This window comes from Neolamprologus multifasciatus, chromosome 5 (genome assembly GCF_963576455.1).
Source record: "Neolamprologus multifasciatus chromosome 5, fNeoMul1.2, whole genome shotgun sequence".
Classification (NCBI taxonomy): Eukaryota; Metazoa; Chordata; class Actinopteri; order Cichliformes; family Cichlidae; genus Neolamprologus; species Neolamprologus multifasciatus.
In genome coordinates, this window is record NC_140443.1 from 28,279,958 (window position 1) to 28,305,702 (window position 25,745).

General features: G+C 41.4%; 1 protein-coding gene across 2 annotated transcripts in view; it reads left to right on the forward strand.

The window, feature by feature from the left end:
* LOC146518955 (monocarboxylate transporter 2-like) overlaps positions 1-24,997 on the forward strand; it is a 34,000-nt gene extending 9,003 nt beyond the window's left edge. For both annotated transcript variants that reach the window (XM_085159846.1, XM_085159845.1), the window contains exons 4-5: positions 511-1,314; positions 5,251-24,997. In XM_085159846.1, the coding sequence (XP_085015972.1) occupies positions 511-1,314; positions 5,251-5,525 (1,079 nt within the window). In that variant the 3' untranslated portion in view covers positions 5,526-24,997. The remainder of the gene's footprint in view (positions 1-510; positions 1,315-5,250) is intronic.
* Positions 24,998-25,745: the final 748 nt, after the last annotated feature.

Below are 25,745 nucleotides of genomic sequence, written 5' to 3' on the forward strand. Positions count from 1 at the left end.
TTAATTTAAAGTCAAAATAATGTGAAATCCCTCATTAGGAAAGAAAAAATTGCTAAATTACACTTTTTATGTCCCCCTAAAAGCCTAATATAGTAAATCCCCATTTAAATGCATTAAAAAAACCAACCAAACAACAAAAACTTTATGCATCATAAGAATACCCTGACATTAGAGGGAGAAATTCTAAACACCGTAGCTATCTAACTGTAACTCTTCATCTTCTTCAAAATAAGGTCCAATTAGATGCATAGAAAGGCAAGTGAGTAAATGTATTACCCAGGCTCTCCAATTTATTTCTACTTGAATGGAGAAATTATTTCTGAAATAATTCCAGAGTCCTGTAATGAGATTTTAGATGGCAAAAGTGAAATGAGATGGAACCTTAATGAGCAGCCGGCAGATTTAGTCTTAATTTAATTAAGTACCCTTTGGAGCTTAGGTTCAGTAGGGTTTTTCTTCCTGAGGGTTTTTGGAATGTGACTGAGATGTTTTCAATCTTTCTACATGCAGGTTGTGGACTCGCCTTTAACCTGAATGCATCTCTCACCATCATCAGTAAATATTTTCTGGCCAGGCGTCCTTTAGCCAATGGACTTGCTATGGCTGGCAGTCCAGTGTTCCTTTGTTTCCTGGCTCCTCTTAACCAATATCTACTGGGCACATATGGCTGGAGAGGAAGCCTCCTTATCCTGGGGGCTCTGATGCTCAACTGTTGTGTTGCTGGAGCCCTCATGCGACCTGTTTGTAAGACACTCGCTTGTGCACCGCAGCAAAACGTGGATCGGCCAAATAAGTGCAAGACTAAGATAAAAGGAAGTTGTGTGAAGAACACAAAGAAGTTTGTGGATCTGTCCTTTTTCAGGGATAGGGGCTTTGTCATTTACCTAATAGGAAATGTCATGTTCATCTTTGGAGCGTATGCACCCATTGTGTTCCTGTCTACCTATGCTGTTAGCCAAGGTGTTGAGAAGTACTCTGCGGCCTACCTGCTCTCCATTATGGGCTTTGTTGACATGTTTGTTCGACCCGGCACTGGCCTGGTAGCCAACAGCAAGTGGATCAGGCCTAGAATTCAGTACTTCTTCAGCTTTGCCATGGTTTTTAATGGAACGTGCCATTTGCTGTGCCCTCTGATGAAGAGCTATACCCTCCTGGTGGTCTACGCAGTATTTTTTGGTGTGGGATTTGGGATGGTTTTCGCCCTGATATTTGAATGCCTTATGGATCTGATGGGAAATCAGCGCTTCCCCAGTGCCGTTGGACTTGTCACAATCGTGGAGTGCTTCCCCATGCTGCTGGGACCACCTGCTGCAGGTAACACATCCTTCATTCATACATAATCCTTTTTCTGTCTTTCTCTTACACAAGTACACATATTTACTCTTAGATCACTTAAGATTGCTTTACGCTGCTTCTTTCTACAACTGAGGCAAAGAGCAAGGTAATATATACTTACAAACATTGAGAAACACCTGGGGAAAAGAGAAATTTCCACCGTTATAGAGGAAATAACCGCTTTCAAGCGAGAGCAGCCTTGCAAACAATATTTGTTTGTTTATCTCTTTCATTCACAGGCTGTGCATTATGTTGCAGTAAAGCTTGGTAACAGTATCATTTCTGTAAGACAGAGCCGCATTATCACTGAGTATGGATGTTTTGTATTGTATGAGACGCCCACACAAAGATGCAGTTCGTCATGGTGATTTCCTGCTGGAAAGAAGCCATCTATGCTCATGGGCACAGGCTTTCATGACATAATGGAGCATCTGGGGCAAATCCAGGCTTCATTTAAAGATAAGAAAAAAAAGCTGCATTTTATTTACAGTCTGACTAATATTTGCAATAGCAACAGGTTGGGTATGAAGAGCATCTTAGTGAGGCACTCAGAAATACAGATGGGCAGTTTACCAGTAAGAAGCAAACTGTGTCTATATTGTGGAACAATTTCAGATTAATGTTTCTCAACACCAAATTGTGAAGACTTTGAATATCTTATCATTTACAGTACATACTATCATCAACAGATTCAGAGAATCTCTGTGCACATGAGACAAGGCCGAAAATCAGTGTATAATGCCTTTTCACTGCAGTGCCAGAAATATATCTATAAACGCAGCCCACTGTAACATCCACAGATATTTCATTGTTGAGGCTTTACGAGGTAAAGTTAGGGTGGTATTGTTTGTATTGTGGTATTGTTGGTTTTCATTGCAGTTATAAAATCATGTTGCAAAACTGATGGGGAAAAACAATGCCAAACTTTAAGATTGATTCACTTATGCATGAATCTACATCATAGTGTATAAACGTCACATTAGGAAGCACACAGTAAGGTTGGGCGATTGGACCCATCATTTACATGTTGCTTTTTTAAAATAATTTATTCCCCGACTCTTACTGCTTTTCTTAACAAGTCGAGGCAGACCTATTTTGTCCGATAAACTAGTTACCATCTTCTACATGTAACTTTTTTCTTAACTTGTGGCCATCTTTCTTCATGCATGTAAGGATAGACTACAATACTTGTAGGTGTACGCTCCCTAGTGTTTTCAGAAATTTGGTTTTGGAAGGTATTTATCATTTTTGGTGATGTCTGTCAATAGAGCTGGGCGATATATCGAGTTTTTAAAAAATATCGATATATTTTTATACGAGATATAAGATGTGACAATATCCTTTATATCGATATAGTCTATGTTACTTGTGGAGCCGCAAGTTTGCCTCTCTTTCGTCCACTTTTGTCTTTACGCAACATTACTCGGCCTCGCCTCTCCTTCACTGAACACAACTCCCCCTCCTCCCCCATCGCTTCACCTGCAGGAAGCGACAAGATGGACATGGCAAATCTCCGTTAACGAGTTACTGCGCATCGCCCCGTGCGTGGGGCTGGACGCTGTCAACGTGTTAGCTAGCTAACCACGCTAACGAGCTAACCACGCTAACGCCATGCAGCCCAGAGGCACTGCACAGCCTAAAATCCTTTCATTTTCTCAAAAGTTGACAGCGCGCCTTATGTATGAATTCTGGTTGTGCTTGATGGCCGCGAACAGATTTTATGTGGTACACAGCGCTCAGCAATCTGTCAAAAAATGTTTTAGTACGACTTTGGTAAGCTACGGTGCTGCACCGGTTGATGGATTGTCAGAGCATTACGGCTACCGAGGAGCCTCGCAGAGTGATACGTACTGTGCTTCAACGTAATATTACCCTACTGTGTATAAGGACCATAAATGGCACCTGTTAAGAGACGTGGTTACGAAGAGGATTTCAAACTCAATGCTGTCAGTCACACAGTAGAAGTTGGGAACAGAGCAGCTGTGAAATCTGTCTTTGTTACTATGCTCTGCGTCTTTTAGTTTACATTTTGACTGCACAATTGTGAGCTTTTTGTTATGCACAAAAACAACATTGTTTTCTTTTATTTATGGAGCGTGATTATTTAATAAATGCTCATAATTTATTTTTGAGTAAATTTTATGTACATCTATGCTCTATGTTAATAAAAGTGCCTGTGTGACATCTGGGACACAGCTTTGACTAAGAACTCTCTTTTTGTTCTTACTTTATGGCTTTAAAAAAAAAAAAAAAATCGAGATATATATCTTATATCGCCGTCCAGGTAAAAAATATCGAGATATGAATTTTGGGTCATATCGCCCAGCCCTATCTGTCAATAACACATACTGTATTGCAGTGAGCAAGCCATTCTCTCTGTTGTTGCTCAACTTGTTCACCAGTGTTCATACAGGCCTAATGTCCTACATAAACAAGGTGAGGATGTACAGTAGTTTAGCTGAACATGACTTAATCAGCTGTGAATATCATCCTGCTGACAAACGCGTCCTTTGCCTCCAACCTGACTTTTAATGAGGTGAAAAGTTACAGGCCCCCCAGTTAGTCTAGAGCAACTGTGTTCCGAGGCGCTCATTTAATAGGGTAAATAAGTGCCTCCCTGCACGTCTAACAATCTCCTCCAGAGGGCTCAATCGTTATGTCTCCCCTATTCTGCTTGTTACTGCTCCCCCAAAACCTTCGGGTCAATCCAATTAGGAGGAAGTGAGGTAAGCGGGTGTAATTACCCTTTTGCTTTGGGTGTTTAATGACGCTCAGTTCAAACTCTCGTCATTAAAGTCCTGTACCTGGGCCATAATTAAGCTGTGAATACATTAAAAAAGAGGTGACTATGCCAGATGGACTTAATTACTGCTTAGCCAATCAAGGGCTGTCTTAATGAGGGTGATGGTCATTGGAGTACAGGCACCAGATGAGTGCTATCAATCAGATAATACAGCCGGCATTGAGATGGTTGAAAATGATCCAAATGCAAAGTGACCCCCTCCTAGTATAGTACAGTACATTGCATTCAGTCACACAAACATTATTTTAACACAATCTTCCACTGCAAAGATGGCAGGTGGTATAGTTAAGGAGATCTGCTAAGGGAATCAGTTTAATTTCCTTATACTTTAACATCGTCTTTAATTGGTTTCAGAAGGAGACGGTAGCATGTTTGTACTAAATGTGCTTCCTAATATGTTTGACAAACATCAAATTTAAATGTCTTTTGAAAGTTGGGTGTTCGGTTCACGCAGGATTTTATAAAACTGGCCTGATGAATTAACACAGTCATCTTTACTAACTAGATGTTTAATAGTGGAAAGAGAAGGGAAGACTCTAGGAGCAAGAGAAAATAAACAGAAACGAATCCTGCTCAAAATACTTCAGCTTCTGAGGCGAGCTGCCATGATTCCATACGGCTTTAAGGGGGATTGTAATGCAGTGAGGTGGTCAGTCCTAGATGCCGATACTGAGAGAGATAGCGACATTCGCCTATTGATCCGTGTCTGGTGGGGAAAACGGGGGTCGGGGCGACTTGTGGACTTAGGACTCAGAAAAGCCGCAGGCTCAAATCTGATCTAAACCACATTTGTCACTTTTCTGCAGACTTGAGCTGGATATTTATGGTTCTGAGAATATGCCTCTCCTCTGATTCGTTTTGGTAGCAGCCATCCAAATTGCCTTCCCGGCGATTCAGGAGAGCCAAGAAGGGTGTAATGGCCCCGTCATTTCCGAGATGGCTCTTCTCAAATTGGCCTATGCTCACTCTCGCTCTCTTGCACGCACTCATAAGCAATATCTGAGTCTGATCTTCCTCTTCACCTTCACACTTGCCGTCTAGACGCTATACTCTCACTGTGCTGTGTTTTGTTTGATTAGTTTTAAATATTCTTTCTGGCCTCCTCCACACAGGGTTACTGGTAGACATCTTTGGCGACTACAAGTACCTTTTCCTCATGTGTGGCTCAGTCATCACGACTGGCGGGCTTTTTCTCTTCGTCATGAACATCTACAACTACCACATGCTGGAGAAAGAAAAGAGAGCTAAAGACCGAGAGCGTAACCAAACTAACATAGAGAACCAGGAGCAGATGAGCATCTCAGCGGCAGAGATGGAGCAGCCTGAAGCTGAGGAGACGGAGATGAGCGCAGCCCAGCAGGACCCAGAGAGCGCCGAAACAAAATGAAATGTGATTGCTTTATTTAGCGTGAATGCAGCGGGGTGATAGTTGTAGCTGTACAGGTTGATCTTAGCACAGATTGCTTTCTGCTTGCTCACACTCATTTTTAACAGACTGATTTATTCGTTCAGTCAGTCGGCAATTACTTTGACTTTTGATGAACTGTACAGTCTTTCAACCAGCAGACAACACAGAGACTACAGCCATGCTAACAGGTTGTATAGCAACTTGAGCTAATTGCTAATATCGGCGCGCGAAGCTGCTTAACGTTGTTAAACGTGGAGATTTCTCACTGGTATAGATTTGACTATATTCACCATGTTAGCTTAGTGTGTTTACTTTTTTTAAATTACTTTTGCTAATTAGCACAAGGTAGAGCTAAAGCTGATGGAAGTTTTGCTGCACAAGCCACACATGAACAACTTTGACCTGATTATGGCTCTTAATGAAGAATTTGAAGATGGTTAACCAATGTTTTTGAAAGTTTAAAAACGATTAGCTACCTTTCCTGTGCATGTGAGTTTGTGCAGACTGTAAGTAAATATCAGTACTGGGTGAAGTTTTTTTTTAAAATGAGAAATGCATCTTGTTGGAGTACCTTTTGTGTTACCAAAAACAAAACCCTTTAGGCAATTCATTCTTGATCCTGCCAGTTATTTTGTTCTGAAGGCACAAATCTTATTATACATTAACCTTTTGATTTGTATTGATCTACCTCATTGCAAATTGATATAAGCGCCTTTTACTCTGTAAACAACAAAAAGCTGTTTGTTTTTCCACAGAGTAGGATGGGGAACTAAAACTAGAAGTTATTATTTCTGAGTTGACTCACTGGCATCATCCTCTTTATTCAATTCAATTCAATTCAATTTTATTTATATAGCGCCAAATCACAACAAATGTCGCCTCAAGGCGCTTCATAGATACAGAGAAAAGCCCAACAATCATATGACCCCCTATGAGCAAGCACTTTGGCGACAGTGGGAAGGAAAAACTCCCTTTTAACAGGAAGAAACCTCCGGCAGAACCAGGCTCAGGGAGGGGCGGCCATCTGCTGCGACCGGTTGGGGTGAGAGAAGGAAGACAGGATAAAAGACATGCTGTGGAAGAGAGACAGAGATTAATAACAGATACGATTCAATACAGAGAGGTCTGTTAACACATAGTGAGTGAGAAAGGTGACTGGAAAGGAAAAACTCAGTGCATCATAGGAATCCCCCGGCAGCCTACATCTATTGCAGCATAACTAAGGGAGGATTCAGGGTCACCTGGTCCAGCCCTAACTATATGCTTTAGCAAAAAGGAAAGTTTTAAGCCTAATCTTAAAAGTAGAGATAGTGTCTGTCTCCCGAATCCAAACTGGAAGCTGGTTCCACAGAAGAGGGGCCTGAAAACTGAAGGCTCTCCCTCCCATTCTACTTTTAAATACTCTAGGAACAACAAGTAGGCCTGCAGAGCGGGAGCGAAGTGCTCTAATAGGGTGATATGGTACTACAAGGTCATTAAGATAAGATGGGGCCTGATTATTTAAGACCTTGTATGTGAGGAGCAGGATTTTGAATTCAATTCTGGATTTAACAGGAAGCCAATGAAGGGAAGCCAAAACAGGAGAAATATGCTCTCTCTTTCTAGTCCCTGTCAGTACTCTTGCTGCAGCATTTTGGATTAACTGAAGGCTTTTCAGTGAGTTTTTTGGAGTTTTTTTTATCAGTGGACCTCGCCAGCAGCTGTGTTGTGAAGCTGTTGTGCTTTTTCACATTTCAAGCAGAGCTGTTTGTAGCTGAGAGACATTGTTTTCTCAGACACAGTCTGTGATTTCTTGTATTGTTGTTCTTTTTTCTGCACAATTGAAAAGTGATGCAAATATTTACTGTAAAAAATGTAAATTCTGAAATTTACAGTTTGTTGATCAGGTCATGTTGTCAAAATGATATGATGCTACCCTGTGCATCAAGTTTGGTTGAACTCTTGATGGTTCAGGAGGGGTTTGTGGACAGACAGAGATTTCTGTTTTTATAGTAAGTTACAGCAAATCTCATGTTTTTATTATTTTCCTCAGTATGCTTCAAGGTTACACTGACACTTTCTAGAAAATGAGTAAATTATCCCACAGCACTAAGGCCACACAGAGGAAGAAAAACTGTGACAGTGATTCTTAAAATGAAAGAGAATTTTTTATTTTCTATCTTTTTATATAATGCGCTAGTAATGCAGATGTGTCTGGGATTTTCTTTTTTGTTTACTAGGCTAAAAAAAGTTACATTTGAGTAGTAATGGATGGAAAAGATGTCATGAATTGCAAATGTGTTATGTTACCCGTGACAACAAAGAAATAAAAGAGTACTGTCACAAAGTACAAAGCTAAGACCTTTAGCTATATGTCAAACTTTAGCTGCTCTAAACAGCTAATTTCTCTCCTTTTTAAATATCAGTCATCTCTTTAACATTCATGGGGAAATTATGACCAGCATGTTTTACTAATTTACAGTCATCTGTCCACTCTGTCAGCTCTCTAGAGGTATGACATTTGTACAACTGCACCTGCCTGGACTCTGGAGCAATGTTGAATTGTGTACTTTCCTTTAAACCTGTGATGTTTTTCCATCGTTGTTTTCACCGTATTAGAAACACTGATAACATATTTTGTTGTAGTATTGCACATGCAGTGATTACATTTTATAACTTCTACTTTCTATATGTGAAATGCTGTATCTGCTGGTCCATATTTTTCCATTTTTTGGTTGGTCTTTGTAAAGTCTGTAAAGTTTAAACTAGAGATGGACCGATCCGATATTACGTATCGGTATCGGTCCGATACTGACCCAAATTACTGGATCGGATATCGGCGAGAAATAAAAAATGTAATCCGATCCATTAAATATCAAAAAAGCACCTCACAAAACTTGCTACGCGGCGTAACTCGGCTCATAACCGTAACACGTAGCAGCAGTGTGCATCACGTGATAGAGCGGCTGTGTGTATTTGTAGCCTTGCTAGCAAACCAGCATTTCATCTATGAGGAAGTTTTCCCAGAGAGAAGTAAAGCAAGTGTGTAAGTTCATCTCTGAATGTCTGTAAAGCATTCCCACGTTAAGCTTAACAACCATACCTGGAGCGACTGCCTCTCTCTCTCTCTCTCTCCTGCTGCTACTTCAATCTTGAAACTGCTTAATGATCAGCTGATCGGCTTTTCTGTCGCCAGACCGTCTCTCTTCTTAGTTTTTGGCCCACTTCTCACCAGAAAGAGGAAACCAGCGGCTGAACAACAGCAGCACGTTTAAGCTTGATAAGCTGTTGTTAGAATTTATTTAATATTACTTTCTACACCAGGATCCTTTTCTACGTAGCTGACGGCTGGTAATTGTGCAGGGGCGGATCTAGCAAAGTTTAGCCAGGGGGGCCGATAGGGCATGAACAGGGAAAAGGGGGCACAAAGACATACTTTTCTTTCTTATTCTCATTTAAAATGTCTAGTTTTTAATAAATAATTATCTGACTCTTACACCCAAAGTTTTAATCTTGTGTAAAATATATAGAAGTCCATTACTGTATATAGTAACTGTTAAGTCTAATATACCCTAGTAAGCTATACTACTTTTTCCTTTGGGAAGATACCATCTGTGCAGTCTGCAATTCTGTTGAAGAAAGATGTTGAATCTATTTAATTATTCTTGAAAAATAATTTATTTTTGTGCATTTTCCCCCTGCATCAAATTAAATTTGATTACATCGATTAAGCATCATGAGGTGGAGGGTGGTTCCCTATTTTTTTTTTTTTTTTGCTGGGAGTTTGCAACCCTATTAGTTAGGTTGCTTAAAATTTCTTCTAAGTACTCTTTAAAATACCAGAATAGGGAGGATGGAGCAGGTTTAACTTTATTAGATTGATCAGTGTTGCTGAACTATGACATATTTTGGACGCAGTGTATTTTTTACATACAGGTATAACAGAATAGCTTTAGTGTTGTTATTTATTTAAACTTGAGTATAAACTTATACAAAATGCAGGAAGATATTAAAAAAACGTTTTGTTGATTAAAAAACACACTATATCGGATTCATATCGGTATCGGCAGATATCCAAATTTATGATATCGGTATCGGTATCGGACATAAAAAAGTGGTATCGTGCCATCTCTAGTTTAAACATACACTAACAAAGCCTGATGTTGGAGTCTTAAACTGACTTTAATTCTGTAATCAACAGCACATGATAGCACCTTTTTAACCTTTTTAACCTTTTTAACCGTTTGTCAGTATTTATTAATTTCAAGCTGAAACGCAAACTAATGAGTGCTAATGATTAGGGATGGGTACCGGTATCCGGTGCCATGGCACCGGTTCTGACATAAACGGTAGTAACCAGATCGAAAAGCAGCGCACATTTCGGTGCTTTATTTCAGTGCTTTTTTTCCTGAGCTGTGATACACTTTAGGTTCTAGCCAATCATTTTACGTTTCCGAGGATAGTAGGCGGGTCCAGGTACGTATGTTCTTTTAGAGCAGAGCTACAGATTAAAAGTGCCCGAGGCGAAGCGGTCAAAAGGCTGGCTATACTTCACAGCAAAATATGCAAACTCAGCAGCCTGCAACAAGTGCTTTAAGCTGATACTGTGATACTGTCAAAGGAGGTAACTCCTCAAATCCGATGAAACACCTGGCGACGCATAGCGTTTTTTTTAAAAGCCGAGAAATGCGCCGTATTTGATAGCTTGCTGCGAGACCTCACACCGAGCACATCTACTGCGGGTGTGGTGCCTGTTATCGGACCCGGAATTTGCAACATCCCCCAAAAACCCGACGAGTACAGTCCTTGCCCCTAGCCCTGCCAGTGTAGCAGAAATGATGACGGATGATGATGGCAGCGGCAGCAGCAGCCGTTCTTCTCTGCGTAAGTAGCTTAATGTTGTTCGTGTGTAATTTACGTTGAGTAGGCTAACCACGTTATTACATTAATGCATGTAAGGTGAACTAGCAAACATCATAGCTACATGCGGCTGTCTTCTTGTTTCATGGCAGATACTCCCTTCACCCTGGCCAAAAAAGCTAAAATGACCAAAGAAAAAGTGGAAAACCGTTAAACATGAGAGGTTTTTGAACAAAGTTTGTGTTTTTTCCATTGTTTAAGCACTGCTTCCAGCCAAGAATGATACCATATATCCATTCTTTAAGCACCGGTTTGAGCACCGTTTAAGCACCGGCACTGTTTCAAAAGTACCGGTTTGGCACCAGTATCGGATAAAACCTAAACGATACCCATCCCTACTAATGATGCCATAATTTTGTGTTGACATTTAGCAGTCACATTTATTTTATGGAGAAGATGGATTTGTATAAACTGTTAATTGATTTAATGCTATGTATTTGCTTTTCTTATTTGATTTCTTTATTTGAGTAACAATTTTAAGGTTTACTTTTCGAAACTGTTCTGATTCTTTTGAAATTTACACACCAGATCTGATGTATTTTTATCATGACACTATGTGGTTTATCTATGTAGATGATTATTTAGGTCTTCAAATGAGAATGATGAATAGCCCTGTTTAATTTCCCACCTCACTTTTTGCACTATCCAGCGTGCTTTTTTTTTTTGCATTTCACTTTCATCCGGCGATGCTCAAGAAATGCCATCAAATCAAGATGTAGCGTGTAGCTTTTTCAATGTTGGCGCCTGTGTCCAATTTTTCACGACAATTAGAAAACTGGGGAACAAGTTTGGAAATGTCAGCCGCTTAAGGGTGTGAGCGCCTAATGAACCAAAGCCCGGCTGTTCCAGGCTAGTGCTCTTGTGTGCGGCCTCACACGCATCAGCAAATCAGTGGGCCAATAAATTAGAAATGCACAGGCGAGTACAGATACACACGTGTTTGCTATCTCCTGTCCCTTTGCTCAGTATTATACAAGGTCTTTGGACATGACAAGGTGGAAAGATACCCGAGAGACGAGGCTGCAGTTGCAGCGGCCAGGAATCCGTTTGTCATTATTATATTCACTCTCCCCTCGTGCTCCCCTCTGGCCTCCTGACCCTCCTCTACAGGCTGCCCTTCTCATAATGTTTGTTCCTGTGGAGTTCCATAAATGTTGTCCTCCATGCCCAATGGTAAAAAAACACAAGACTTCTGGATCTCCAGAGGGTCTTGGAGGTGGTCCAATGACTAGGCAATGCTGGGTGAAAAGTGCTGTGGAGCAAAAAATAAACAGCCGTGAATAAAATGGCTTGAGGGTAGTTTACACTTCTGCATTGCTGTTTAGTAATTTCACAGTTAATGCAATGTTATGTGATCATGATCTCAATAAACACGGGCTACGTCCTTACTAAAGGGTTCTTTTGGTGTTCTTTCTCCTTGCATCATGGGTTTTAGTGTCTTGCCCAGTAGCTCTCTGTCTGCTGCGGTCTGCTGAGGTTACAGCAAAATGTAATATAATTGCAAAATAGCTGGAAACAGTAAGTAGCATCAGTGGCTGTAAATGTAAACAGGAAGAGTAGTGCTAGTGTTAGAGTGCTTCTTCCTTATCTGTTTATGACGACTACAATTAGAATGCATCCGCTTGTTCTAAGTGTAACTGGCAGCTCTCAGTTACAGTAACTGTCAGTCGGTGTTAAAGAGGTAGCGAGCTCAGGAGTGTGTGAATCTAAGTGGGTATCACTCTTCATAAAGCATCCTACGTACGCCACGAAACGTTCTTAGACTGGCGTGTGGATGCTGACGTGTCAGCCGTTCTCTTGACCTTTGGATCTGTGCAAATCAGATCCTAGTTGTTTACAATAGGGGGGGCTGACCTGATGAATCTAAGGTGGTCTTACACAAGTGAAAAGTTGGAGACGAGCAGGAAAGAAAGAATGTACTCCCGAAGGGCTCAAAGAGCACTGGCATCTATCAACAGAAGAAATTGAATGGGATGTTTCGGAGCAGCAGAGATTAGATAGACCCGGGGTTGTTGAGCAAGCAGAGGCATCCGATGTAATGGTTTCCTCGCTGCAGTGAGATCAAACTTATAGAAGGCAGCGAAGGAGGACAAGTGTGCACACACATAAATACACAGACACACTGCGAAGCCTACAGTGGCCTTTAGGGTTAAAGAAGAGATGTGGTGCATGGTTATTTGCTCAGGGACTGCACTGTATAGGATGAGAGAAGATGACACTGGAGAGGTGCTATTTTCACATTAGCCACATTTTCATTAGCGCATGCAGACGCTAGGATTCTTGTGATTGATTTCAAAAGTTAATGAAATCAGAGAGATTATAGATCAAGTTTAATTGAGTACAGTTGGAAATACAGTGCTGTGCAAAAGTCTTGAGCCACAGTTGACAGTTCTCCAGGTCTCTAAAGGTTTTCTTTGGATATTAGCTTCTTTTCCCACTTATTTTCAGTCCAGTTCCTGCATCTAACTATTTTTAGAGTAATGTTTTTTTTAACCACTTTACACTAAATCATTCAAAGATAAAAAAAAAAAAAAAGGCGCCTAACACAAGGGTTGAGGCAGTATTGTGCTGACACATACCAAAGAACACATTTTAAATTGCATCTTTAGGCACTTTGTTACAAGCAGCTTGCAACAAGAGGACACCATCTCTTGAATTAAATCTACAAAAACTGTCAAGTATAACATACCCAGATTTAAAAAATAGTATTTTTGCACCAACAATGTGATTCCCAAAGAGCTGTTAGCTCAAACATTATATTGGCATTGTGGACAAACTGGACAAGTGGAGGACAAAAGAAAAAGTAGCAGGCCTACAGCAGATGAACAGCATCTGAAAATGATGTCAGCAAGAAATAAATACCAGACACAGGAACTGAGAGATGCATCTGATCCTTGTGTTGATCCATCGACTGTCTGCTTAAGCCTCTTTGGAAATGGTTTTATTAGAAGGGGAAACAGGGAAAAAAGGCTGAGGTATACATAAGAAAATCAGTGGTCTGTTGGAGCGATGAAGCCAAATGTGAAAATTTGGTTCAAATTGCAGGAGGTCATTAGAAAGGTACAACTGTCAATGTTTTGGCTGTACTTCAGTCAGTGCTGTTGGACACATGAGCAAATATGAACAGAGAGAAGTAGAGTCAGATTTTATTCACGTTTCATTTACTTTCAACTACGGCACATTTTGCTCTCTTCCATGTGACAGAGAACAGACATTCCCATTGTCTAGTTGTCACAAAAAAAATTGGGGGAAAGATGCAAAAGACAAATAGGGAAATGCAAGTCACAGGATAACTGGTGCAAAATAAAGAATGAACACGCCAGAAAAGGGTGAGAGAAGATAAAAGAAGGGGCGTTTGCTACTTGGGGAAGTAAAGCAAACCCCTTTCCATCCATCATCGCTGTCTCTGTCCCGTCGACTGAGCAGGGGAGGTAATGAAAGTAATTTAATGTGTATCTATAATTAATATGCTCTCTTTGGGCGGTGTGGTTGGGCCGAACGGGTGATAGAGTGTGTTTATTATGCGTGTGAGGGAGCTGGAGTGACGGGGCACTGGGCCACTGACATGGTAATTCACTAGCCATCACTCCTGCAGCGCCGAGGTCAGATCGGTGCAGCTATATGTGGCACCACTGGCTCAAGCGTTCCCATAGGTCCATGTAGAAAGTGGGTTTTTGTTCTTTTCATCTCGTGTCTATTCCGTCTCTCTGAGAGCCTCCTGAAGAAAGGGGAGAAAGAAGGCAAAGCACGTAGCAGCGCCTCAGGCCAGTGTTCTCCCTCTATGTGTCCCTTTTTTTCATCCCTTTCTTACCCTCCATGTATTTCTCTCACTTGCCTTCCAGTCCACAACTTCCCTCCTCTCCCTGCTCCCTGCTCGGTTAGTAAACCCCCTGTCTTCACGTCTTCATAGCTCCACCACTCCTTCTTTATATCCCCTAAAATTTGCTCCCTTTCTAAGAAAACTCAGTGAACGCACTTCAGGAATTAATTCTTTGCTTGTCTTTTTTTTAAAAGGCAGACTGCTTTGCAAAAACACAGTTCAAACTCGGCTGCCCTCAGTGCTGTCTCCTTTTGAAAGTGCCTGCTCTTCTACCCGTTTGAAGAGAATGCCCTCTGCATTTCTTTTACAGTCACTCAGGCATGCTCTCAGAATCTTTTTATTACACACATTAAACTTTTTGCAACCACGCCTGCATACATACTCAGATTCGTACACTTATTACACCAAATTAAACACGCGTGCACACCTAGCGCATAGAATTCCATCCGTGTAATCTCTACAGAGACTCTCCTTACTTTCAACTCCAAGTCCCTCATTTGATTTCTCTGCTTCTCTCTCAGACCGCACTTATATGCATGTCCTTACCTCGGCTACTGGCTATTCTCCAGTAAAGGTCTAATTCAGGTTAAACTGCTTACATGCAGCTTTTAAACCGTACAGCTGATTATTCTTGTTGCAAAGCAGTCATATGGCTGATTCTATTAAAAAACCATCACTAAACTTTAGCTAGAACCATATCAAGGCATGCAGATGTAATTTGGTTTACTGCTTGAAAACTGTAAGATGAAAGTAAGAAATTTATATCTTCACTAACATTGAATAAACAGTAATTCTCAAGGTTGACCGCAATGAACAGAATCAGGTAAAGGTTTGAGATCTGATCACACAAAATACAAAGCTGTTAGAAATGCATTTTTCATGCTGCTATCACTGCGACCGATAATTTTCAAGGGTAAGTTAAGCTATTCATGTTTGAAATAATTTATAACCACAGTAGAATATGGTTAGAGTCTGCTGTCTAACATTCAAGCTCAGTCAGTAATGAGCAAAAATCCCTGCAGAGCCTACAGGTGGGCACTTCGGCAGTGGAGTGGCTGAAACTGCAGAGCAGGGCAGCACCTCAAAGGGAGAGGTTGGAAGTTTTTGTGACTTCATTTCAACATTTTTCATTCTTTATGTTGAAAATTAAGGTTAATTACATATAACTAAGGTTAGGGTTAAATAACATGTCACTATTTGTGATACATGCCTGATCTTTGCTGATGGATTGCAAAGATGGGATAGAACCCTATTTGGGACTCACCAAATGTTTTTTTTAACCCAATAAATGGTTAAATAGGCCACCAAAGTCTGAGGGTGTGTTTGGCATCTAATGCGAGGCGACTGAGGCATGTTATGTGCATGTGGAGCAGTGAAAATGGAGTGAAATGCCTTAACTAGCTTGCAGTCTTCAGACTCCAGATCGTTCCCCTCAGTTATTGGTTTGGTATAACTGTGTGGATGTTCTGTACTTTATCTACTGCTATTCTCAGGCATCTGTTTAATATACAGTAGTTTAAGTCAATTCATTTGTATTTGGTGCCAGCTCACAACAACAGTCACCTTAGGGCACTTAGTAAGGTAATATAAAGTGCACACTACAAAGAAACTCACAACCCCTTTAAGCAAACACTTGGCAACTTTGGGAAGGAAAAACCCCCTTTTAAGAGGAAGAAACCTCCAGAACGAGGCTCAGGGAGGGGTGGGGCCATCTGCCATGACTAGTTGGGGGTGAGAGGAAAGAGGAAATAGCAGAGAGACAGAATAAAAGAAACATTATGGGAGAGCCAGGGTTTAATAATTACTATTTATTAAATACAGTAGTCGTGTATAAAAACACAGCTAATGAAGTGATGAGTGAAGAAGAAATGCTCAGTGCATCATGGGAATTACCCCAGCAGTCTGAGTCTATTGCAGTATAACTAAGGGAGGGTTCAGGGTCACCTGTTCCAGCCCTAATTATAAGCTTTATCAAACTGTTTTAGGCCTAATCTTAAAAGTAGAGAGTGTGTTTGTCTCCCAAATCCAAAGTGAGAGCTGGTTCCACAGGAGAGGGGCCTGAGAGCTGAAGGCTCTGCCTCCCAGTCATACTTTAGGAACTACAAGTAATCCAGCAGTCTGAGAGTGAAGTGCTCTGTTAGGATTATATGGTACTATGAGGTCTTTAATACATGAATGGGGGCTGATTAATCAAGATGTGAGGAGAAGGATTATCAATTCAGTTCTGGATTTAGCACAGAGCCAAAGAATAGAAGGGACAAAAAAATGATCTCTTTCTAATCTCAGTCAGTACTCTCGCTGCATCAGTTGAAGGCTTGATTGTGCTCCTTTGCTGTGAATGTCCAAAAACAAACCAGATCAGATATTGTAATAAACAAGAGGCTTTTAGTTTATTCTGTTTATGTCACAGGTAAAAAAAAAAAAAAGAAAAGGAAAAAAAAAGCATGGTGTGGAAATTAGCGATTTAGAAAGTATTGACACTAAAAAAAGTAAAATAACATTTTATCATTTAAGATTTGGATTAAAATTGCCACTAAAAGCAATACAACATGAGGGGTTTTCTGGCTGTTATCACTGCTTTTTGAATAAATTAACTCTTTTCATTGAGAAACTGTAAATGACTAATTTTAAGGGAAGAGAGGCTCAGCAGCACGTCCACCACAGACTAATTCCTCTCCGTCCCTGTGGCAACCTCAGGCAAGCAAATCGTGAAACCCTTTAGGGGATTGTGCACATAGCTGCATTTGCATCCAGTATCTGCTACTTTTATAGCGCAACCACTTTGCTGTGCCCATTGTTTCCACATGGACACATTTTAACACAGCAACTGCACACTGAAGTTGTATCTTATAACCCTATTCAAGGATTAAAAGGTTTGGCATCTGTCCCGATTTCTTTAATCAGTTTAGGGTTGCATAAAAAGCTTATTATAGATGAATCCTCGTGGCGGTCATGTCTGCATAAATGAATTATGAATGAGTGACTCAAAATATGAGTATTTGCGCTACAGAGATTTGCCACTAACACACACACACAGACAAAAAGTAGTTTCTCTGTTCGTTATAAGTAATGGCCTCAGCCTGGGGAGCCCTCTATAAAAAGTGTCAAGCTCGGACATGCTGTCTGACACAAGATGATGTGAGTGATAAGAGCACATCTGTCACACAGTTTAGTTTGCTGTGCGTTTGGAAAAGTGAACTTTTAGCATGTAAACGTTTCCCTTTGTTCTGCCTCCCCTGCCGACTGTCCTTTCCCCCTTCTCCATGCTGCATGTGTTAAAGACTTTGTCAACAGATGTGAGGAGGGTCACTGGGTGTGTGGACTTTGCCAGCCGAGTGCCCGCATGTCTGATTTTAATGGGCAGCATATGGAGGCGGTGAGTGATGAGTGGGACTCGACCGGTGACAGGTGCTGAGTCGTCTGTTGCGCTGACCCTCGCACCACAATGGACCAAATCAGAGGACACCTTCATTCAGCGGGCTTGACCCTAGCAGACACACAAGACGCACACTAGCACACACAGACACACACCTACGGATTTCTCCAACTATTACATTCATTTGCTGGCTGAATAGCATTAATAAAAAGCTTTTGGGGATCCCTCAGTCCTTAGTGCACATGTGGTATCCTCATTCTTGACTTTCATTGGTTATTACATGGTTCAAAACATTAAACATTTGGCTCCTTGTTTGATTCTGTTAGTTCTCATTTGTCAGTCTCTCTGTTTTGCCTGTCTCCTGTATGAAGCATGTCTTGTCTCATTGTTTGTTTCCCTTTTTTGTCTTTGCATCAGGTCTGTGTTCCTGTTTCCATGTTCAGTTACTTCCTGTCTTATTTTGGTAGTCTCTTGTCTTGTCTGTTTTATGTTTAATTTTGCTTCCCCTGCCTCAGTAGTTAGATTCTGTTCAGCTGTGTTTCCCAGGTCTCCTCTTGTGTATTTCAACCCTCAGTTTGCTTGTGTTTTTTTTTTCCTGCCCTCCTTTTTGCTGCGTTCACGGTGTGTTCTGTATTACATTTAGCAGTTTCCCAGATAGTAAGCTAGCAATAAAACATATCACTGTAACACAGACAGAGAGGGGCATGCATGCAGTCAGATTTTGAGATTGGACCAAAAAAAAGATGACCAGAGGGGAAAATCAGACAAGTCAAGACAAGTTCTTATAGTACATCTAATGACTAAAGATGCAATGTTGTCAGGAGTAAGCCTGAATGGCCAAGTGAGACTGTGCAAATGAGTCCCTGGTTATCCAATTCAGGAAGACGTTGGTAGTCACATTTCCCCTCGGGCCTTGATGTTTGTGTTTCTATTTTTTTTTCCATGCATTATAATATGTAGTGTCACCAGCACTAATTCACAAGAGCTCTGCTAAAGCTGCTGCTTTTTAATGTTATCAAAAAGATTTATAAAGTTTATCCTGAATTTTGTCCTTTTTTTATAAATATTTGAGCTGCATTCTTCAAGTCACCGTCTGTGAGATAAACATAATCTTGTGTACAGAGTAAGCTGCCTAAGAACATACGCCGTTAAAAAGCTATTAAATAGCTTCACATTGTGCAAGCTGACAAAGACTGAAACACACCGCTGTTTACACATTATGCAATTTACATGAACAGATCATGGACAAATTGTTCTCAAATTGCCACCTTAAAAGTATTCACAGAGCTGCGGAAGCAAGTCTGCCAATATCTCTGCTCTGTGTAAGCTTATTTTGTTTGGTAATTGAGGGTTGTTGTTTTGTTTTTTTTGAAGTAATGACCTTGCAGCTTCCTGCCCTTCCTCTCCTTCCCCCTCTTTCCTGTGATTCAGAGATGGAGGAGATGCAGTTTGACGCAGGGCCCAGAAGATGCAGCTCGATTCTATGGCAACTGGCGCCTGCAATAAGGTCGCATAGGAGGTGTTTAATTAGTGGGCCACAGCCGTCCCCGCGGAGGAGCTTTTTATTTCCTCAATATGTCATAGAGCGCATCAGCTAGCAGCAAAACACACGCGGGTGCACAAGTACATGGAAACACACACACACACAAAACATACCAGTGCTGCCCAGTGAGAGGACAGTGGTGCAGAAAATTTATTGAATTTTGCGTGATGGAGAAAGCAAATGGAAAAATAGGACACTGATGCAGAAGAAGCATGGGAAACGATAGAGGAGCTGAGCGAGGGTCAGCAAAATATCAAATAAGCCAGGATCAGCCCCAAAACTGGCAAGAGCAGGAAAAGGACAAACAGAAAGTAGGAGAGCGAGAAAGGCGGTCACTGTGGCGGGGCGCCACGCTGCGTTGTCACACAGCAGAGACTTCATTTCTCTCATTACTAGCTTGCTGAGATTTTTTTAGGTGCTTAGCCAGCTTATTGCTGGGTCACTTTGGCCAGCAGAAATGAGTGGCATCTGTTCGGTCCACGACTGCGTGTGCGCCCGCTAAGCCAGTTGGACGGATCACTTTACTGGGGTGGCTTGGGATGCCAGGACCATTAACAGGCGCCAGCCCTGTGAATGGCTATGTGGCTGCGATGCGCATGCCAACACATCATTAGTCGAGGCAGAGGACGACTGTGAGACAGAAACATACACAGATTTTTTTTTTTTTTTTTAAATTCAGTGATTTCTGATAACTGTTTGCACAGAAGCTGCCTGCAGTTGAATAAACTCAGTATGCAGATGGTCAAATTGAACTCAGAGTGGGACATGAAAGTGTGTGTCTCCATGCTTGTTTGGATCTTTCATCTTTGCTTATGAGCACATATAAGCATCACAGGGGTTCGTGGATGAATACCAGGCCACATGCTTTCACATCAGTGTACTTGCCTCCACTTTACGGCTTCTTTTTCACTTTTTGTTCGTTATCCATGCTCTCCTCACATATAGACCATCATCTCCACCCTGTCTCCTCTCCAAACATGCTCAAGCTGCTGTGAGTTTCAGGTGGCATCCTCGGTGCCGGTCTGAAAACCCACTGCAGCTCTTACAGAAGAACAGAGACCTGCTCGGGTTTCTCAGAGGCAAAACCTGCATGTTCTTCCTGAATATGGATGAGAGTGAAATGCTGACTGTCATTGTAAGTGCTTCATTTTCTTTAACCATCATTTCTATATTTACTAAAAGTGTGGCTGTGTTATAAACTGGAATGCACTGTTACCTCTCACCCCCACTCCTGTGGGTGACCTTTCCCTGTTGCTGTGGCAGGCAGAGTGTTAAACTTGGGGGGTGGGAGGGTTGCATTGTGTGTGGCCTACACTGGAGCGAGTGATTGATTACATTTTTATAAGAGCAATGTAGAACCCGAGTCAGTAAATGGCCGCGTGCTTTGTGTTTTTCCTCATTATTTCTACTCCTCAGCATGCTCGATCTCTGTTCCCTCTCACTCACACGCTGGATGATTTAAGAAAGCAATTTTAAAGCCACTGCTGGGGACTTCGAGCGACAAAGTGACACCGACAGGAGAGGTGCGTTAGCCAGGAGAGGTCAGTGTTGCTCCACTGATGGAATTAAGGGCCGGCTTTCTTCCTCTGTCCGTCATCTTCTCTCTTCGGTGTCTCATTCAGATTACTCTTTCTCACGTCGTTGTCCACTCCCCCCGCCATTCATCTTTCTCTCCGGGTCATGCATTAGGAGAAGTGGGTGCATTGCGTGATTATCGCAGTATGGCATACATCTTCTCTCCCTATACTGCCCCCAAATGTGACACATAACCCCACTTTGCCCTCGCTGAACAACTGTGTGCCGTAATTGCATTTGACTCCACTTAATCTAATGTCTTTAGGAACAATGGAACATAAAAGACGTGCTTTAAATGAGGAAATCCAATGAGCATCCTGGGAGAGAAATTAATAGAGTTGTGTGTGTGCATGTGTGAGAGATACTAATGGCATATTGACACACACACACACACACGAAAGGAAAAGAGATTAAAATTCCAGCATCAAAGGATCCCTCCCATCCTATATTGATTAGTGAATGTGTTGTTGTCAACGTTTAGATTTGATTACCGCTGACACGCAGGGCTGAGGGCTGAAACACAAGGCTGGTAATGACCGCCAATGCCTCGTGCATATCAAATATGGCGCGAATCCTACCGGAGTAATTAATATCGCACCGTGGTTATGAATTTCCTGGCATAAACGACCAATCGGATTTGCATGGCTTGCACGGCGGTAATTAAGATGAAGCATCAGGGAAAACCGGTACGCGAATCTTTCGGCTAATTCTCCCCTCTGTGTTCCTTTCCCCTCTCCGAGGACTTCTTTAGTCACAGCTTTCTTAAATATTTGCGGGGAAAACAAGGTGTTGACATTTTGCCTTTTCATTGTCATGCAGCTCAGAGGAGACACGCTGGGATAATTTCACAGCTGTAACACAGACCATGCAGTCATACTTATTCTTCCTTAGGAGAAAAAAAAAAGAAAAAAAAAAGAAAAAGCGGGCCTTCGGCTTATCGAAGGCAGGCGCAAAATGGTTTTTCCGCAGGTCTTGATTTTCACATTTTTCTCTTTTAGTTTTGTTTGGATAGCTCCGAGTGTGGCGGTGGGTTGGATTTTCTGTTCTTCTTCTTTTAACCACCTCTGCTCCATTACTGGTTACACTAGATTGTATTTCCCATGTGGGGTTGGCCCCAAACCACTCAAAAGCCCAAAAGCTGTCAGCATGGATTGACATCAGCTGGTTGTCATCAGGTGCGGGCAGATATTGACCTTGTGGTAGGTAAGCAACACCACACACTGCTATTTTCAGATGTGGTGGTCATTCGACGATGTTAACAGCGGATTTTGTTGCAGTCACAGTGTAACTGAAAAGAGTTATGAGTGCTCCATTATTAATAGAGAAACTTTAAATACTTAAAATTGTTATTTTATTTTTAAGTTTCGTTTTATTATGTCTGCTTTTAATTAATAAACTCCTAATAAATATATAATTTTTGTTAAATTTACCCTCGAGCCGTGCTAATACAGGAAAAGAAATCATCATTGTATGCCTGTCATTTGAGTGAACAGGCCGTTTTAATGTTAAATTCAATTAATTTTTTTTTTCCACCCTATTTTAAAATCTGTTTGCGGTATGAAAAAAATACACTCTTGCGTTGGGCCTCTCTAGAGAGCTCAAGCGCCCCCGATGTCCTGAAACCATAATCGGCCCGCATCATCTCCTGCATAATCCTTCTCTAAAGCCATATTTAAAAATCACACATAAAATATTATATTCCGGTGAGTGTGTCCGTGCATGTGTGAGTGTGTGGGAGAGTGCACGTGTGCCTTTCCCACGAGTGTGCGTACGTGCCTTGCAGTGGGGCGATGCGTCTTTGTCCTTCCTCCTCTCCCCCTGCAGATGAGATGACTGATTTTGGAGTATGGGGGCTCTTCCCTCACTCCATGTCATTTCCAGGCCAGCAGACCCCCGGGGATCCTCTATAACGTTCCCTGCCCAACAGCCCCCAGAGCCCCTCGGGCCTATGACACACATAACACATTGACTCTGTCAGAGCCACAGCTTATTTTAGAGCGGCCTCCTTGGCTGCCAGGAGAACTTTAACTTTATGTAAATCATATTAATAAATTTGCGAGCGTTAGGGGAGGAGGGGTGAAGTTGCTCTGAGGATTTCAGCACATGTGCCAGCACCAGAAGGTGAGCGGGACAGTGACAGTAAGTCAACAGATGAAGGAAGAAGAGGAGGAGGAGAGATGGCATACAGTATGGTCCAGTAAGTACTGAGGTTGTGCTGGAAATACAGAGTGAAAGAAGGTCAGGATAAAAATTGATTTTGAATAACCTGAAGGTGGGTAACATTACGGCTGGGTATCCTGTAGGTGAAAAAACAGAAGCCGTTGATGGATAACAGGACAGGAAGAACACAGCTGCAGTAAATAAGGGAAAATATGATGTAAAATCTGCTCAAAATGAAGAGTAGTTATTGTCAATAAATGTAAATGAAAATGGAGCAAAGACAATCAAATGTTGAAATGAAAAAGTTTGTATTTTTTACAGGCTTCCACTGAAGTTCCCGGAGTTCTGAAAGTGAAATCTTCCATCCTACCTAAAGAGCTGCTGTGTGGGGAACATTCAGCCAATTTAGATCTAAAACTGAATATTTTGTATGTGAACGTACATCTCTGTGTGATTCCTGCGAGTTAGCCGGGGTAGTTATTGGATTACATCCAAACCCATATGTATGTGCACGTTTGCACATTCCTGTTTAGCCTCTGATAGGATTGCATTCAGCTGGCTACGGTGAACCCAAGATGACAAAAGTGTTTCTATTTGTTCAATTGAGCCCCCGCTGCTGGCATCTAATGGGTCTTTCCACTGAGCTCATTTTCTCTATTTCATCTAACACCTGCCACCCTGTCAGAGATGGAGAGCGCACGAGAGTCACAGACACCAGCTCTCAGTTAGGGTCGAATTATACCGGCAATTTCTGTGTTTTCTTTCTACTGGATAATGAACGTGTGATAACGGAACAAAAATGAATTAGTGGAAAGACAAACTGGTGTAAAAAATACGTCATTCTGACATTTAAAGAATGATTTAAAAACATATATATTTCTTTTGATTGAGACAGAACTGCTGTTTTTAAGGACATGTGCCTGTTTTGTCTCCATCAGTTGTGAGACACGCAACGGTGTCAGGGCGACACACGGAGTCATTGATTGTTGCGGAGAAGATATTAGTGCAATCAATGCAACGCGCTGATGAGCACGTTTGCAGGAAGCGAAGCCCATCGTCTCACTCTCTCACTTCACCTTTCGTCCATGTCGAGGAGGAAGAGGTGGGAGGGAAAATATGGAGCAAAGCTCCGGGGATAAATAGCTCTCAGCTTTCCTCTCACACACATTTAACCTTTATGTACTCCTGTTAATATACAGTGAACATGCATGGCCAACAAACTGTGGGATCTACGTCTCCTCCTGGGTTTGAAGCAGAGATATTTTGCTTGTTAAGCCATTGTTAAAACTAGAGATGGCACAATACCACTTTTTTATGTCCGATACCGATACCGATATCATAAATTTGGATATCTGCCGATACCGATATGAATCCGATATAGTGTGTTTTTTAATCAATAAAACGTTTATTTTAATATCTTCCTGCATTTTGTATACGTTTATACTCAAGTTTAAATAAATAACAACACTAAAGCTATTCTGTTATACCTGTATGTAAAAAAAAAAAATACACTGCGCCCAAAATATTTCATAGTTCAGCAACACTGATCAATCTAATAAAGTTAAACCTGCTCCATCCTCCCTATTCTGGTATTTTAAAGAGTACTTAGCAGAAATATTAAGAAACCTAACTAATAGGGTTTCAAACTCCCAGCAAAAAAAAAAATAGGGAACCACCCTCTTCCTCATGATGCTTAATCGATGTAATCAAATTTAATTTGATGCAGGGGGAAAATGCACAAAAATAAATTATTTTTCAAGAATAATTAAATAGATTCAACATCTTTCTTCAACAGAATTGCAGACTGCACAGATGGTATCTTCCCAAAGGAAAAAGTAGTATAGCTTACTAGGGTATATTAGACTCAACAGTTACTATATACAGTAATGGACTTCTATATATTTTACATCAGATTAAAACTTTGGGTGTAAGAGTCAGATAATTATTTATTAAAAGCTAGACATTTTAAATGAGAATAAGAAAGAAAAGTATGTCTTTGTGCCCCCTTTCCCTGTTCATGCCCTATCGGCCCCCCTGGCTAAACTTTACTAGATCCGCCCCTGCACAGTTACAGCCGTCAGCTGTAGAAAAAGATCCGTAGAAAGTAATATTAAATACATTCTAACAACAGCTTATCAAGCTTAAACGTGCTGCTGTTGTTCAGCCGCTGGTTTCCTCTTTCTGGTGCAAAGTGGGCCAAAAACAAACAAGAGAGACGGACTCACGACAGAAAAGCCGATCAGCTGATCATTAAGCAGTTTCATGATTGAAGTAGCAGCAGGAGAGAGAGAGAGAGAGGGGCAGTCGCTCCATATATCGGTTGTTAAGCTTAACGTGGGAACGCTTTACAAACATTCAGAGATGAACTTACACACTTGCTTTACTTCTCTCTGGGAAAACTTCCTCGGAGATGAAATGCTGGTTTGCTAGCAGCCACTCTATCACGTGATGCATACTGCTGCGGTTATGAGCCGAGTTAGCCGTGTAGCAAGTTTTGTGAGGTGCTTTTTTGATATTTAATGGATCGGATTACATTTTTTATTTCTCGCCGATATCCGATCCAGTAATTTAGGTCAGTATCGGACCGATACCGATACGTAATATCGGATCGGTCCATCTCTAGTTAAAACCATCACACTGTGAAGCCAATGATGAGGCACAATATAGAAGCCAGTGTATTTGTTTTCATGCAATAAATCACTTAAAAAAAGATGGGCATGACTGTGGGTTAATCTTTCTGTCAGTGTATTGTGACTTTAGACCCTGTTCCCTGCACTTAACCCACAGCCCTGCTTTCCTCATAATATATAAAACCTAAAAACAAGT